Source organism: Triticum aestivum, chromosome 4B (assembly GCF_018294505.1).
Source record: "Triticum aestivum cultivar Chinese Spring chromosome 4B, IWGSC CS RefSeq v2.1, whole genome shotgun sequence".
In the NCBI taxonomy this organism is placed as follows: Eukaryota; Viridiplantae; Streptophyta; class Magnoliopsida; order Poales; family Poaceae; genus Triticum; species Triticum aestivum.
The window spans coordinates 666005012-666020717 of NC_057804.1; the positions used below are offsets into that span (position 1 = coordinate 666005012).

The 15706-nt window shown below is 42.3% G+C and overlaps 1 protein-coding gene across 1 annotated transcript; it reads left to right on the forward strand.

Annotated features, from left to right (window-relative positions):
- The first annotated feature begins 640 nt into the window (after positions 1-640).
- LOC123089800 (protein DETOXIFICATION 40-like) lies at positions 641-13499 on the forward strand. Its single transcript, XM_044511377.1, has 6 exons — positions 641-760; positions 1134-1765; positions 1909-1965; positions 2421-2659; positions 11434-11642; positions 13172-13499. The coding sequence occupies exons 1-6, from the start codon at positions 656-658 to the stop codon at positions 13235-13237; spliced, it is 1308 nt and encodes a 435-aa protein (XP_044367312.1). The 5' UTR covers positions 641-655; the 3' UTR covers positions 13238-13499.
- Positions 13500-15706: the final 2207 nt, after the last annotated feature.

The following is a 15706-nucleotide window of genomic DNA, read 5'->3' on the forward strand; positions in this document are numbered from 1 at the left end:
TCATCTTTGTCTCCATTAAGAATATGATATCAGGACGATGGTAATTCACAAGATAGCGGAGTTCTGGAACTGTTTCAGATTTCCCATTATTCATGGCATGATTCATATAGGCATTACGTCCAAGATATATAGATTGTTACTGAACTGCATTTATAACTAATACTCCACTCGAAGACCCCTATCGAGCATGCATCTCAAGGTATTATGTTCATCCGGAGCCGAGGCCGGATGTGTGCTCGTTCTGTTTGTATCCATTTAATAATTCATTTTAAGTTATCGACAAACTAAAAAAAAGGGACAAATTATATCAGGTATTGTTTTTGAAAACCCGAATTTATTTCAGGTAAACCCGAACGCCCAGCTGAAAGAAGTAACTCTGGCCATCAAGTGGTACGTACCTACCACACACCTATGCATATATAGTTGGCAGGCAGGCAGGCGACTCATAGCCAAGGCAGGCATTATGGAGTGCTCCAGCCCACTCCTCGGGTCACCTAGCAGCAGCAGCCATGCCGGGAGTCGTGAGCTGGAGGTGATTCTGAGCAACACGGCGGCATCGTGGGGGCGTCGGGCATGGGCGGGCGCCGCGGTGGAGCTGCCGCTCCTGCTGCGGCTGGCGCTGCCGGCCGTGGCTGTGTACCTCATCAACTACCTCATGTCCATGTCCACGCAGATATTCTGTGGGCAGCTCGGCAACCTGGAGCTCGCGGCGGCGTCGCTGGGGAACACGGGCATCCAGGTCTTCTCATACGGCCTCATGGTACGTACCAGTACCACACCGATCCAGTAGTAGAGTAGCTAGAGAGATGCATGCATGCATGCATGGCGCTTATCACGACCAACCACTGTGCCACTTATTGATCGAGTCTAGACAGGAGTCTCATACGTTTGCCCGTGAGCAACAAACACTTCCTTGTGATTTCGGTTACTGTATGATTTCCACGCGATTCATTCGTTCGTTAAAATGCTACTTTCATCTGAAACGCTTTTATATTATGGGATGGAGGGAGTACTTTCGTCTGAAGAAATTTATCGCTTAAATGTATGCCTGTATCTAAACGTATTTCAATGCTAGAATAGCTTAATAATAAGAAGATGGGCAAAATTAAAAGAAAATAAATGTTCATGTGCAGCTTGGGATGGGCAGCGCGGTGGAGACTCTATGTGGACAAGCCTACGGCGCGCACAAGTACGAGATGCTGGGCGTGTACCTGCAGCGCTCGACGATCCTCCTTGCTGCCACCGGCGTCCCCCTCGCCATCATATACGTCTACTCGCGCCCCATCCTCCTCCTCCTCGGTGAGTCAGAGCGCATCGCCGCCGCCGCTGCCGTCTTTGTCTACGGCCTCATCCCACAGATCTTCGCCTACGCGACCAACTTCCCGATCCAGAAGTTCCTCCAGGCGCAGAGCATCGTGGCGCCCAGCGCCTGCATAGCGGCCGCCACGCTGCTGCTCCACCTGGCGCTAAGCTGGCTGGCGGTCTACAAGCTCGGCCTCGGCCTCCTGGGCGCCTCCCTGGTGCTTAGCCTCAGCTGGTGGCTCATCGTGCTTGCCCAGTTCGCCTACATCTTGGCCGCCCCTAGGTGCAGGGAGACCTGGACAGGGTTCACCACGCAGGCTTTCGCCGGCTTGTGCGGCTTCGCCAAGCTCTCCGCCGCGTCTGCGGTCATGCTCTGCCTAGAGACGTGGTACTTCCAGGTCATGGTGCTCATCGCCGGTCTTCTCCCCAACCCTGAGCTCTCTCTCGATTCCCTCTCCGTCTGGTAACTACTGCTCCCTCCCTCCGTAAAGAAATATAAAAGCGTTTTAGACCACTACTCTTATACAGCAGTATTTACTACTTTGATTTCCTCATCGATCACCATCTGGTATTCATTCTTTGTTGACATCTTAATTAATTTGCCAGCATGGCCATATTCGGATGGGTCTACACCATCTCCATCGGGTTCAACGCGGCAGCAAGGTACTACGTACACTACATACATACGGGAGTATAACAATATTTATTTACTCACCTCCGATCATGTCCTGGCTGTTGTCCTTATAAGATAGTACCTTTATTTTCCTAGTGTCAAAGATTTCCATGTCAGACCAGGCTAGCTAGTACTCACTGTCTAACATTTTATAAGACGTTGTTACATTTCATGTCTGTGTCAAAAAAACGTCTTTTATATTATGTTACGGAGGGAGTAGATGCAAAAAAAAAAAAATACTACGTACCAAAATCTACAGTATGAAAGCGAAATCATTAACCTCATATATTTTTATTTATTTAGTTTTACAGATATTGATGGTTCTTCTTATAAACTTGATCGAAGATAGAAAAGTGGATTTTTTTTATTCCAATAAAATATTCACCTTCAAAGTAAAATAAGCAGTGTGAATTTATATAGCATCTGTTTCATGTTTCATTCTTAGCGTTCGCGTGGGGAACGAGCTTGGTGCCGGCAACCCGAGGGCGGCAGCTTTCTCAGTCGTCATGTCGACAACAATGTCGTTCATTCTGGCTGTTGTCGCGGCAGTCATTGTGTTGTGCCTCCGTGATCGCATTGCCTACGTCTTCACAGGTGGCAAAAACGTTGCGGAAGCAGTGTCCGACCTCTGCCCGCTGCTTGCCATCACCCTCATCCTCAATGGCGTTCAACCCGTGCTTTCTGGTAAGAACCATGTCTGTTGGTTTCCTTTTGGCAAAAGGTAAGAACTGGTCGATGGTAACTAACTTGCTATCTTCTTGTGGCATGCTGAACCGTCGTGACAACCTATTTGTCGTGATAGCTAAGAGACTCTCATTAATTAAGTATAAGAGACCTCAAGTTCAAAATCTAGCCAACCCACATATCAACCAATGGCGGCACCAGTGGCGGGCACCAATGGGGAACGATAGCACATGTTTTTTCCTGCCACAAGAAATGTTGATTTGAACTATAAACTAGTAGAAATCTCTTCCGGAAGAATATATAACACAATTGTTAGCTACGTGGCTACATAATATGCATTGTGATAGCAATCTATCCTTTGATAAAAATACCATCTTAATTCGATGTATAATTATTTAAAAAAGCATTTTTAACCAATCTAATCTATTTTGATAAGCAGCATAAGTTAGTCATTGTTCCTGGTCAAACGTTGTAGTGGTGTACACTAATTTTTATCTCAACTCATGAAGTATTCTTGAGCCACTAGACAGGAAATGAATTTTTTTACTCAAAAACATGATATCTTTTTTTTTCTTAGAAGAGAAGTAGAAACACATGTATGTTACTAGCTAATAAAAAAGACCAGTCAAACTATGGGCAAGTTTATGTCGTACGACTTAGAGTGGATTTGGCGATTGGCAAAGTCCTAAATGACTCCAAGGAGACACATTGAGATGCTGTGACATAGCCTATATACACATCTGGTGCTGAATTTGTTTTTCAAAAAGGAGGATAGCCACAAGCCTCTGCAATGATTGATGCACACAGCCATATATTATTCATTATTCAAAATGTCGCAGTGCATACAAAGTCGACCGAGAAAAGAAAACGCGACGTCGTATGCGTTGTGACAATAACACCACCAAGCAACCACTGACCGTATGCTAACAGGCTAAAACAAACAAAACATACACAACTCGTAGTCTAAGCCTTCAAGAATGAATGGTCGCACTTGCGTCAATGATGACGAGTCCAACCATAGGTCCATCTTTCGATTTTCATTCCCAAAGCAGAGCTTGGCATGCCATAGCCTATTTGCAGACCTAGTGCTGAATGAGAAGAATTGATAGGATACATGAAGGTGAAGGCGCGATAATTTGTTATTAGGCATGGAGAGAGAGAGAGAGAGAGAGAGAGAGAGAGAGAGAGAGAGAGAGAGAAGAGAGAGAGAGGAGGTAAAGGAATGAGGGAGTCAGTGAACAAATCAACCATTTTAGAAGTCCCTTGCATTACTTCATCTTCGTTATTACTAGCCCATACTTGGAAAACGTTTTTTATTCAAATAATTCATTTGATAATACTTTTTTCTTTCTAACTTACTCCCTCCAATCCAAAAGAAAAAAGTGTTCTGGCTTTAGTTCAGCCTTAGGTCAAATTTAAACTAAAGGCACGCCACAGTTTTGGTTCGGATGGAGTATTCTTTAAAGTTTTTTCATTTATACAACTATAAATCTTAGAAAACTTTTCTATGAACTAGTTTGTACTCAGTTTATAAGGAAAATATAAAATTCTCCCAAAAAGAACTACTTTCGGGCAATGTGTTCCATGTTATCGGGCGACTGCATATGACGTTGTTCTTGCCTATACAGAACCATACCTATATGCAATAAAGATACCAGGACACAAACTCATTGCACCATCCATGATTCCCTTGAGAAGGCCATGGAATGTGTTATCGGTGTGCTGCAACTTCGTGTCACGTCTACTATATATTAGAAGTAATATACGGACTCACCAGAAAAAAGAGAAATTATCTAGAAATTATCACAACATTAGAATCATCTGACTTTTTATCTATCTATTATATATTAGAAGTAATATACGGACTCACCACAAAAAAGAGAAATAATCTAGAAATCTAGAAATTATCACAAAATATAGAAACATCTGACCGTTTATATAATAGACCAAGATTTTAGAGCCATTAGATATACTTAAGTGGAATAATTACCCACCAATGCCATTACTAATGAAAAACTGTTTTGTTCAGCTATATACCTTGTACTAATACTAACTGAAAAAAATAGGATGTAGAAAAAAACTAACGGACTATTCCCTCAGAAAAAAACGTAGTGTGGGACTGTTAGAGTACGTAATGGGCCTAATAGCCTGGGCCGGCGGTATAGCCCATTAGTCTTAGAGTTAATTAGAGATAAGGGTCGCTTTCCTAGGGGTCAAGTAAGCCTTACTTGGAGTCAAGTAAGCCTTACTTGGGAGTCAAGTAAACCTCTCTATATAAAGAGAGGAGATGTATAAATCTAATCAAGCAAGAATTAAGAAGGAAATCCCTTCCATCTTGCCCGGCCATGGGCAAAAGGCCCCCGGCCGGCCCTCTCGCGCCCTCCTTCTAGCAGCGCCATAACAATTTGGTATCAGCTAGCTTCGGTTTGATCATGTCTTCACCGCCGCCCAACCCGTCTCTTCCGCTACCGGTCACGACCGTCGCCCCACTCCTGCCCGCGCCGGGATCCTCCGTCGCACCCGCCCCCGTCGTCCTCACCCCGGAGGTGTCCGGGGCGCTGCGGGACCTAACACAGGCGGTCCAGGAGATCCACCTGTTCTTGGCTGGGTCCTATGGGCCGCACCCGGCTGCGCCGCCCATCACCGCCACTGCGCCGCCGTGGCTGCCTTGGCAACCGCCGCACCAAGCGGCCCCCGCCGCGCTCGTCGGGCCGCTGCAGCAGCCGCTGCAGCTGCCATCCATCGCCCCGTCCTGGCTGTCCTGGCAGCCACCGCACCAGGCGGCCTTCGCCGCGCTCGTCGGGCTGCTGCAGCAGCCGCTACAACTGCCATCCACCGCCACCACCGCCCCGTCCTGGCTGCCGTGGCAGCCGCCGCACCAGGTGGCCTCCGCCGCGCTCATCGGGCCGCTGCAGCAGCTGCCATCCACCGCCCCGCCCTGGCTGCAGTGGCAGCCACCACTCCTGGCGACCTCCGCCACGCCCGGCGCTCCGCCGCAGCAGCCGCTGCAACTGTAGCAGCCATCACCAGTCAGCTCCGGCTCCGCATGGACCGCGCCGACGGGAGTCCCGATCCACCATATCAAGTTCCCACCGTCGCCATCACCGCTTCCCCAGGGCGTCCCCATCCAGCAGATCAAGCTTCCGCCGTCGCCGTCACCGCTTCCAGCTTGGATCACTACCCGCCACGTGTCGGCGACGGTGAGACTACAGGCTGCTGCACGCGGCCTCCTAGCGCGTCGGCCTATGCGGGAGTTGCGTGGTCTGCAGCTGCCGCTCTTCCCAGTTGCGCTTCACTGCGCAAAGGACCTCGATCTCGTCCATTGCGTCGGGGATCTTGGGCATGCTGTTTTCCCCACGGATAACGCCCTCAAAGTCTGCAACATCGGCGGTTGGGGAGGCGCACCCCTCCTCGCCATTGTCCATCGACAACCCTCCACTCTTCTATGTGCGGTGCCGACCAACAGCCGTCCGGCGGGGAGAAGGCATGGTGTCACTGACAAGAGCGCACCGCGTAGCACCATTGCATTCCGCCGCCGGCCGCCGCGAGGGCGCCTCTGCTGGTCGCTCTTGCGACCACTTCCAGGTGGCCATACACATGCACTCCTTTTGTCCAGATGGTGTCCATGGGATCCAGGTGGCTGTACACGTGCACGTCCGACGTGCGGATGGTATCCACTTTTTGTTAAGAGGTCCAAAATAAATCATCCCAGTCCATTTCAGGTTGAGAGTAATAAAACAAGCCGAGATGTAAAAGGCTTGTTTCTAGGTGTTAGGTTTGTGTTGCCTCGAGTCATGGTTATAAGTTAGTTAGGCTGCAGCTTGAGGACAAGCTGCATATCCAGGTGGGGTGTAGTGTTAGAGTACGTAATGGGCCTAATGGCCTGGGCCGGCGGTATAGCCCGTTAGTCTTAGGGTTAATTAGAGATAAGGGTCGCTTTCTTAGGGGTCAAGTAAGCTTTGCTTGGGAGTCAAGTAAACCTTTCTATATAAAGAGAGGAGATGTATCAATCTAATAATCAAGCAAGAATTAAGAAGGAAATCCCTTCCATCTTGCCCGGCCGTGGGCAAAAGGCCCCCGGCCGGCCCTCTCGCGCCCTCCTTCTAGCAGCGCCATAACAGGGACTAAGTTCCTTCAAAACAATCCACGTCAAAAAAAAACAGTGTGAGGCTAAAACGTGGCGGTCAAAAAAGGATTATACGGACGTGTCGCTATCTGGCAAAAAAAGATGTGCCGGTCATAATATTATTAGCGTGGGCTGATGCCTTATGCATGCACACATTCATTCCACCATAATGGGCGCTTCATAAGAAAACATACATGCATTTTCCTGAATATTATTGGCTGAAGAATCACACGCACGTACAAAACTAGCGATGCATGATCAGTCCACCAGGCCGCTAGCTAGCAATGTATGTACATGTACACAACTAGCAATGATGATCAATCCACCAGGCCGCTAGCTAGGTTGTGCAACAAGCCGATTGTGTACACGGGGCAGCTAGCTTTGTACTATATTGTATCTGGCCGCAGAAAGCATTCTACATGCCTAATAAATTCGTGTACAAACCGCGCCGAATAAAGTCCGCCAAAAAGTGTTCTGAATGCTGGACCTTCGCCAATAATTTCTCGATATTTGAATTTTATTATGTATTGTGCAGTTCAAGGAGACATAACATATTCAAAAGGTGTGTACTACATGTAGCTCACAAAAATGTTCCTTCAGGATTGATTTGACAAGTATGAATCTGATTGAACCTTGAACTCGAACAATCGAAATATATGATATAATTTTTAAGGAGTGTGTTCAATTGTCCTATTTTGGATATTGTAAGTATTTTACAACAAAAATAACTACTTAAAGTTAACCCCTAAAATGCTTAAAGTGATGTCTAATAGATGTCAATTGACAACAAAGTGGAAAATTTATAGAACGGGAAGGATTACAATTTGTTAAACAAAGGATCATTATAAGGTATTGGTATTAATTAATTAAAGAATCATTATAATATGGTGCATACGGCTGGCTACGTAAAGGAGAAAGTTGAATTAGTCTTTTGAAGTTCTATAGATGAAATTTGGACGGCAATTGTCCATACCTTGGTCCAATGTAAATGATTATGAAGGAAAAAAACACATAGTAAAATCATGCCACATGAGCAACAAATACATCCTCGAGAGAGCATACTGTGTGTGAATTGAATTGGCGGGTTAAATAGCATTGAATTTAAAGGAAATCGATAAAAATAGTACTACGTGCTTTACCACATTAAGAAAATAGAGGAAATCCTAAAAGGTGTATCATGAAACCTTTTAATTTCACCAACTATCAATAAATATGTTTATTTTCATAAAAAACATAGGTGGAGAAGGGCATCACTTTAGTGTATTCAAAGTAGAGTTCATGTTATAGGTCTGGTGATTATTTGCGAGGGCATTCTATAACCATCCCATATGTGGAATACATATCGGAGTCGAATGACATAAATAATTCCGTACCCGTGATTGTTGGATACACCATATTAATTAATGGCTCTATGTGTTGTGCGTGCATGATACTACTCTAATGCAGAGAATTGAACTTTAAAAAGTGACCTAGCTGATATTTTGTATGTGACACATATTAGATCAGTAGGTGCAGCTACAACTCAACTTATGTTTGATATAGTTCCTACACAACATTAGATGTAAAAATATGAATATTTATGTGTTGACGTCTATTAATAATTAGATTCCATGAAGCAACACCCACACAAAGTTCATAGTCATGAACACTATAGATTGTGATCCAAATACTTCCCTATGTTCCTTAATTGTAGTTGCATTTCTTGGGCGTGGTAACCAAGATAGGGAGGGTAGAATGATAATTCAGGGGAAAGAAAAAAATAAACCTAACAAATTAGATTTTGCCTTAAAAAAATACAATTAACATCATGGAATAAAAAGAGAAACAATATCAAGCAGATCTATATCATGAACCTACTTTGAATACACTAAAGTGATGCCCTCGCGTTGAGAGGGCCATTGTGCTAGTTAGGGAGAAGGTCGGATGAGACTACGCCCTACAACAATGGAGGCTTATGGCCTTGAACTTTTTCCAGGAGTATGCATGTCCGATGCTTTAAAAGACCAAGACTTCGTCTCAATCCAAACTTGACATGAAAGCACCAAGCGAGTAGAAAACCAATCTCGGGGAACAATCATCAAGTGGATCTTCGAGTTCCGTGTGCAAAATACATAATGAGTAAACCATGTGAGAGGGCTCACTTTGCACTCCAACACACAAATATGCGAGTAGTTCCACCTCCAAACCACATGATGATAAGCTTCTACACTTTGGTCTTGCTTGACTCTATTATGCTCCTAATCTATATTCCTGGTAGGCTCAGTGACAAAGATCATTAGATCGGACCAACCCCTTGAGTATTGTGGATTTCAATGCTCATTATATTATCTTCTCTAGCCGTTGATTCCAACAACTTTGATGTGAAGGTCATGCTTTTGATTATTATTTTTTTGATAAAAGAGAGCTCTCCTCTCTGATTTCCATTAATAGAAATCACCAAGTCTTACAACTAGCAGAAAATAAAAGCAAAGAAACTAAGCTGTCTCCCCCCTGGTCCCTGTCAGCACTGCATTGAGGTAGGAGGGAAGCCATCCCTTGCCCTGCCCACATGTCCTCAAAAAGTGCAGAGCTTCCCAAGGGAGAGACTTAAGGCCTGGGCTCAAAACTGTTCCCGGCACCAGCATTACAGAGTTTAAGAAGTCTTTAGAACAGCAACTAAACAACGATAACGGAAACAGCCTCAACACACTAGTCTTCTCTGAAGGACAAAGACAAAAGCAGAAAAAACAATGGGAAGGCTTGAGGCAGTAGAGTTCTTTGCAGCGTCAGCGAATCCAGAAGACCCTTGAAGCTTTTCACCCCATGATCCTTCTAGTCGCCAGTCGCCACCCATGAGCTGCTCGAAACACTTCTTCAGCCACCACACCGATCTGCTTTAGTCCAGCCTCCATCATTTTATTTCTTATGGGATTTTTCTGCAAGAGATTCCAATCATGTAAGTTTTTAAGCAACAAGTTGACAGGCACACAGGGATCATTTACCCTGTTATTATCAAAAATCACACTGTTTCTCAATTTCCAAATAGTCCAACAAATAGCAGAAATACCTATCCAAACTAAACCCCTTTCCTCTTTTCCAAAAGTTTTAGCCCAGCCCCTCATCACCAGATCCAAATCGTCTGGTATATCTTTGAGATTGAAAGCATATTTCAAAATAATCCACAGAAGCCTAGCTACCGAACAGGTCAAACATATATAATACTTTGACAAATAAAAAATTCCAGATGAAGACATGATAAGAAGACAAAACTGACCGAAATAAGAGCAAACAAGACACGTGAGCTGCCTCGTGAGACACATGGCATTCTCACACATGTCCGCTGATGCTCCCCAGTTGAGTGCATGTTTCTCCAAGTGCCCCCCTTCCCACATTATCTTAAGTGATGTCTATCCACAAGATACAGTAGTTTTGAAAAGTCGTGGTGAATCAAGAAAGAAGTTGGCACCAAGCCGTAATAGTGAACTGCGTGCCAGTTTCCACGACTCATGTTTGTACTGAGCCAAGCTCGTTCTAAAATCATGGCCAATATCACAAGAAAATATTAGTTCGTATTGAGCCAAGCCCGATCTCAAAATTTGTACAGTCATGTAGGTTTCCTGTGTGCATTATGTAGATCTCAGTAAAAATATTTTTGAAATTTTTGTAAAATCCATTGAAAACAACTAGCACACATATATAATGACTTGAAAACTTACCAACGAAAATCATCATCAAATAATTTGATAATTTGCAAAGTTTAATGAAAATGAGAAGATGAGAATGTACAGTTTAAGCTCCAAAAGTTAAATTCCAGCACTCCCATATTATATGTTTGTTGGTAAGTTTTAGATGAGGGTTCCGGTGTACCTTGGTTCTAGAAAAACGTTCCCACATTGGAAAGTGGTACAATGGCTGAGACATAGAGAACATACATTGCTAGGTTCTAAAATCCTCTATACAATATCATAGTTGTTTTCATATTGCATAATGTAGTCTATCAGACTATTAACAAAAAGTCTATGATGAAATAATTAAACTGCCCACAGAATGTAATATGTATAGCAGGATTAATATGTGAGACTACAATCTTAAGCATTGACGATGATGTGCCTTATTTCCTGAAAATTTTCATCTTAGTATTTCATAGTGTTCTCCGCATATCTGTTTTTACATTGTTGTTGAACTCTTGAAATCCAAAAAAAACACTGCTTAAAAGATAGATAGGATTTATGCGTATTGATTTTCGAATTTTACGATTCGGCCCAAAGAATTTTATAGTAAAAAATCAGAGAAAGCAACAAATGTTAAATTTTACTTTCATGTAAATAGGGACATCTGAGGTTTATATGGTTATAGGAGCAAGTTTATGTTTTGCAAAGCCTTCATAAAAGGAGGAAGTGTGTAATTAAAGTTTATGAAAATAACTAGAGTTTATAAGAAGCTCATCAATTCCGCAACAAAGAAACAATCGGCGGAACTACAGGTGTGGCCATGGGGTGCAGTTTAGGAGGGAAGTGTGTAATTTGAGTTCTACGTAAACTATCTAGAGCTTAAGTTTAGAAGAGAAGTGTGTAATTTAAGTTTATGTTTTGCAAATCCTTGATATAAGGAGGGAAGTGTGCAATTTATGGTAATATGAGACTATAAGGATTTTTTTTATTAATTACAGGTGTGGCCGTGGGGTGCGGTTGGCAGGTGTTTGTGGCGTACGTGAATGTTGGGTGCTACTATTTCGTTGGCATGCCGCTTGGCTTATTCCTTGGTTTCTATCTTGGTCTGGGCGCAAAGGGGGTTTGGAGTGGCATGGTAATCGGCGGAACACTACTACAAACACTCATCCTATTATGGGTGACCTTCAGGACTGACTGGCAACATGAGGTAAGTACTCCCTCCGTTCGAAAATACTTGTCGCAGAAATGGATAAAAATAGATGTATCTAGAACTTAAATATGTCTAGATACATGAATCTCTGCGACAAGTATTTCCGGACGAAGGGAGTACGAACCTAACCTATATTAACTGCTTCTGCTTCTGGGTGTAGTTACACCCCTGCATGTTCCACACAATCTAGGTAGTACCTATCATACATGAGAGTACGTATAGATGGTATGCGGTTTATAAATTTATTGCGGTACAATATATACTACTTTTTATGTACTATATGTATCAGTTTTTTGCATACTCATTCTATATGTACAAAAATGAAGATATTACAAAAATACAGTACAAATTATGCTCCGACTTGCATTTTTTTCATGTACTTCACTTTGAAGTATGTTTAATATTGTATATGAACATACTCAAACCTATAAAATATTACATATAATCCCCCATGGTTGTATATGAGACGTCGGTGTACCTAGGAGTAAGAAGGATTTTCCTATACAAATGTTTTCTGCCACCCAGTGATAGTTACCACCACGTGTGTTTTGTGTCTTGTATATAGTATGTGCCAAAACCAAGAGTATGTATGTATAGTATGTTGTATATAAGAATATTTGGTTAGGTGTATATCCCACTATGTAGGTAGTTTGTACTATTTTTTGGTATATTGTTCTATACGTACAAATGTGAAGGTATTTTTAAAATATACAAAAAACATTATGGACTCACATGCAATTTTTTATATAGCTCATTTTGAAAAATCTTAGATATAGTATATGAACATATTTATAATGATAAAGTAGTATATGTACTACCACATGGTAGTATATGAGACATGAGGTTAACTACCACCGGGCTGTAGGATGTATGAGTGAGAAAGGGAGAGGGATTACGTTCAAGGACGAAGTTTATGAATTGTCTACCAATCTACTCCTTTAGTCCCTACATAGGTAGAATATAAATTCTGAAAGTCAATCCGTTCAAACTTTGACCAAATATGTAAAAGGGAATATCAACAACTACAATTTTGAATAAATACATTATAAAAATATATTTTATGATGTACTCCCTCCATCACATAATATAAGATGTTATTACATCCAATATGTGTATATTCGAGGTAACTACATCTTATATTATGGGACAGAGGGAGTATTATTGCTTTTGTTTTATAAATATTCATAATTTTTGTATATATACTTGGCCAAACTTAGAAATTATTGACTTTCTTACTCAGTTTCTAAGCCACTTACTTGGGAATGGGGGAGTTATGCAAAAAGAAAGATCTATGATATTAAATCAGCATATCTTTATATTGTCTTTATGCTGTGCTTTAGATGTTTATATTTATATCTATAATTTTGGTAACTTTACAAAGTATGAATTTGAAAAATATATATATATGAATTTAGAAATGAGGGAGAAAATAGAAGGGAAGGTGACAATAAAATTTATGTGAAGCAATTAATTAATGATGTTGCACATATTTCTCATTGTTTATGTGTCATATGTGTAATTTGAAGGTGGAGAAGGCGCATGAGAGGATTGCCATGTGGGAAGACAAGAAAAAATCATTGCAGCAGGATTGATAAAGACAAATATGCAACTACAATTACTGAGCATGGTCGACTTCTCTGAATAAATAGACCATCTTGGTTGAAAATTCTGAGTTTTATTTCTGAATTGTATTTTTTGTTCTGTTACGGGGCAAAATTATTCACGGACTTAGGACGTGATTCCAGTTTTTCCTAGAACATTATCCAAAGGAATTTATTTGAACTCTGAAGATTGAGGAAAGTGTAAGCAAGCCAATTATTGTGCATTGTGATAATCCGTGACAATAAAGGTTGCTCACCATCGGATATTCATTCTCTGTTTCATAATTTAGATACATTAAAACTGAGCACATTCCCTGCCCTCCCAGACCATCAAGATTTTTGGCCGTCGGATGTTTGTTCCGGGTCGTTGCTGGCCATCAGATGACTATCTAATCCCGTAATTAACCAATGGGCCGGGTGACCTAGGGAGGCTATTCCAGTGGAAAAATCGGGTGGCCTCTGGTTGATTGGGCCAGGCAGCCCGTTTAGCGGTTGGTGAAAGAACAGCCCACCAATTAGATGGTGTGCGACGTCGCTTCAGTTCAGGTCAGGTCAAGGACATCGAAGGGGCGGCAATCCCTCCCTTCATTCTCCCTCGCGGCCGCCGACGAATCATCGCGCCTCCACGACGTTGACCAGCCACCGTCTGTCTTCCTTCTCCAGTTGCAGCAGAGAGGGGCTCAACTCTCAGACTAGTGAGGCGTGACACCATTGCCACATCCGACAGCGCCATGGCCCAGATCTCCACCGATCCGGAGGCGGCTCTTGGAGAGGCCATCGGGTTGGTGTTCGGGCGGTGGACAGCGCTGCAGGTGGCGGTGGGGCAGCAGCGACTCCCATGCCAATGCTGATCAATTCAGCGAATCAATCCTCTACTGGTTCTATCCCTCAAGGGTACGTACAGCTCCTTCAGCAATCAGCATCCTCAGATAAATAAAATAATATGTTCTTTCTTGTCTCCTTGAGGCGGGATCCTATAGTAAAGTTGATATTGTTTACTTTAGCATCTGAATTCTCCTAGATCTAGCGGCATGATCGTCAACTACTTGGCTTTCAGACCGGTGCAGCAAGAATGGTCTCCACTTTGTGGCTGCATGGGGCTCGAGCCTTAACGAATGATCATTGGCAGCGACCTAGGTTTGCCTCTACAAGAACAATTCGACAAGGGAAATGGGGGTACATGTCAACATTCGATGGAGTCCGCTGGTACAGATCATTCCCTTCCCTTTATCTTGCATATAATCAGTGTTCTCTGCTGGTTTGGATTTGTCCTTTCAGAGTGCCTAGGACTAGCATTCCACAACAATCAGGATGTCACCCAGTTGATTGGAATTTTGAGCACAAAATCACAGACGTGTGTTCTTTATAGGAAAATTATTATGTCCAACTACTACAGTGGATCTATCAATATATAATGAGTAATGAAGATGGACCTTTTTTATTGAAGAGATTATAACATATAAGAGGATATTATGTTCACAAAAAAGAGAGTATATGTTTTTGGTATTCTTGTCGGTCATTATAGAATTGCACTATTACTATCAATAGGTCAACTGGTTCAGCTTTTCCTATAAATTGAACAAAATAAGGTGAAGGCTTTGAATTTACTTATCTACTTTTCGTGTTATCAAAAATAAAAGATAGTTCTCTACTTTTCGTCCACTGATTTCCTTTATCTCTATGTTAGAACCTCACTTTCTTCATGCTAACTTATCAGCGACTTGCTCCTCCGCACAAGATTCTGAATGACCCACTCTTGTGCAGGTCCTGACATTCAGGTTATTTTTTCTATTTATCATCTGATAATCATGATATGGCACACGTTGCACATCATGAATTAGTTACAAAGAGAAGATACCTTTATTTTTTTTCCGACTACCTCTTGAATGTTTCTAATATTGCTTGTAGAAAATTGTAAAAATTGTATACATGTCACTAACTCATCTCATTTGTCGGTTTATTCAAGGACATCTAGAACAGATGTGTTACCTTTTCATTTCTGCAACAGTAATTTGCAAAAAAAAATTATCTTGGCAGGTCATGTCTCCCATTTGTTCTCTTTAGCTTTTAAGCATAGCAGTTTAGATATTTTAATATTGTAAACATGAATGGGCATGATGATTTAAATTTCATTATAAATCCATATCTTCTTCGAATGCGTTAGTATATATAATGGCCACAATGGCACATTCAATTTCCACTTATTCAAACGATCTAGCTTTCAATACAAGAAGAGACTTACTTACTCCCATGTTTGTTGAGATGCTCAGAAACCACACTGAGAGGGCTATTATCATATCTATGTTCAAACATGGAGTCGCTAGAGGTAATAGTTTTGGTTTTCAAATATACCTACAACATACATATGTTGCCAGAAGTATATCTACGCACATGTATCTTGTGTTTACTCAACGCTCACCATAACTGTTGAACTGCAATTCTTTGCCCAAGTAGCTAATG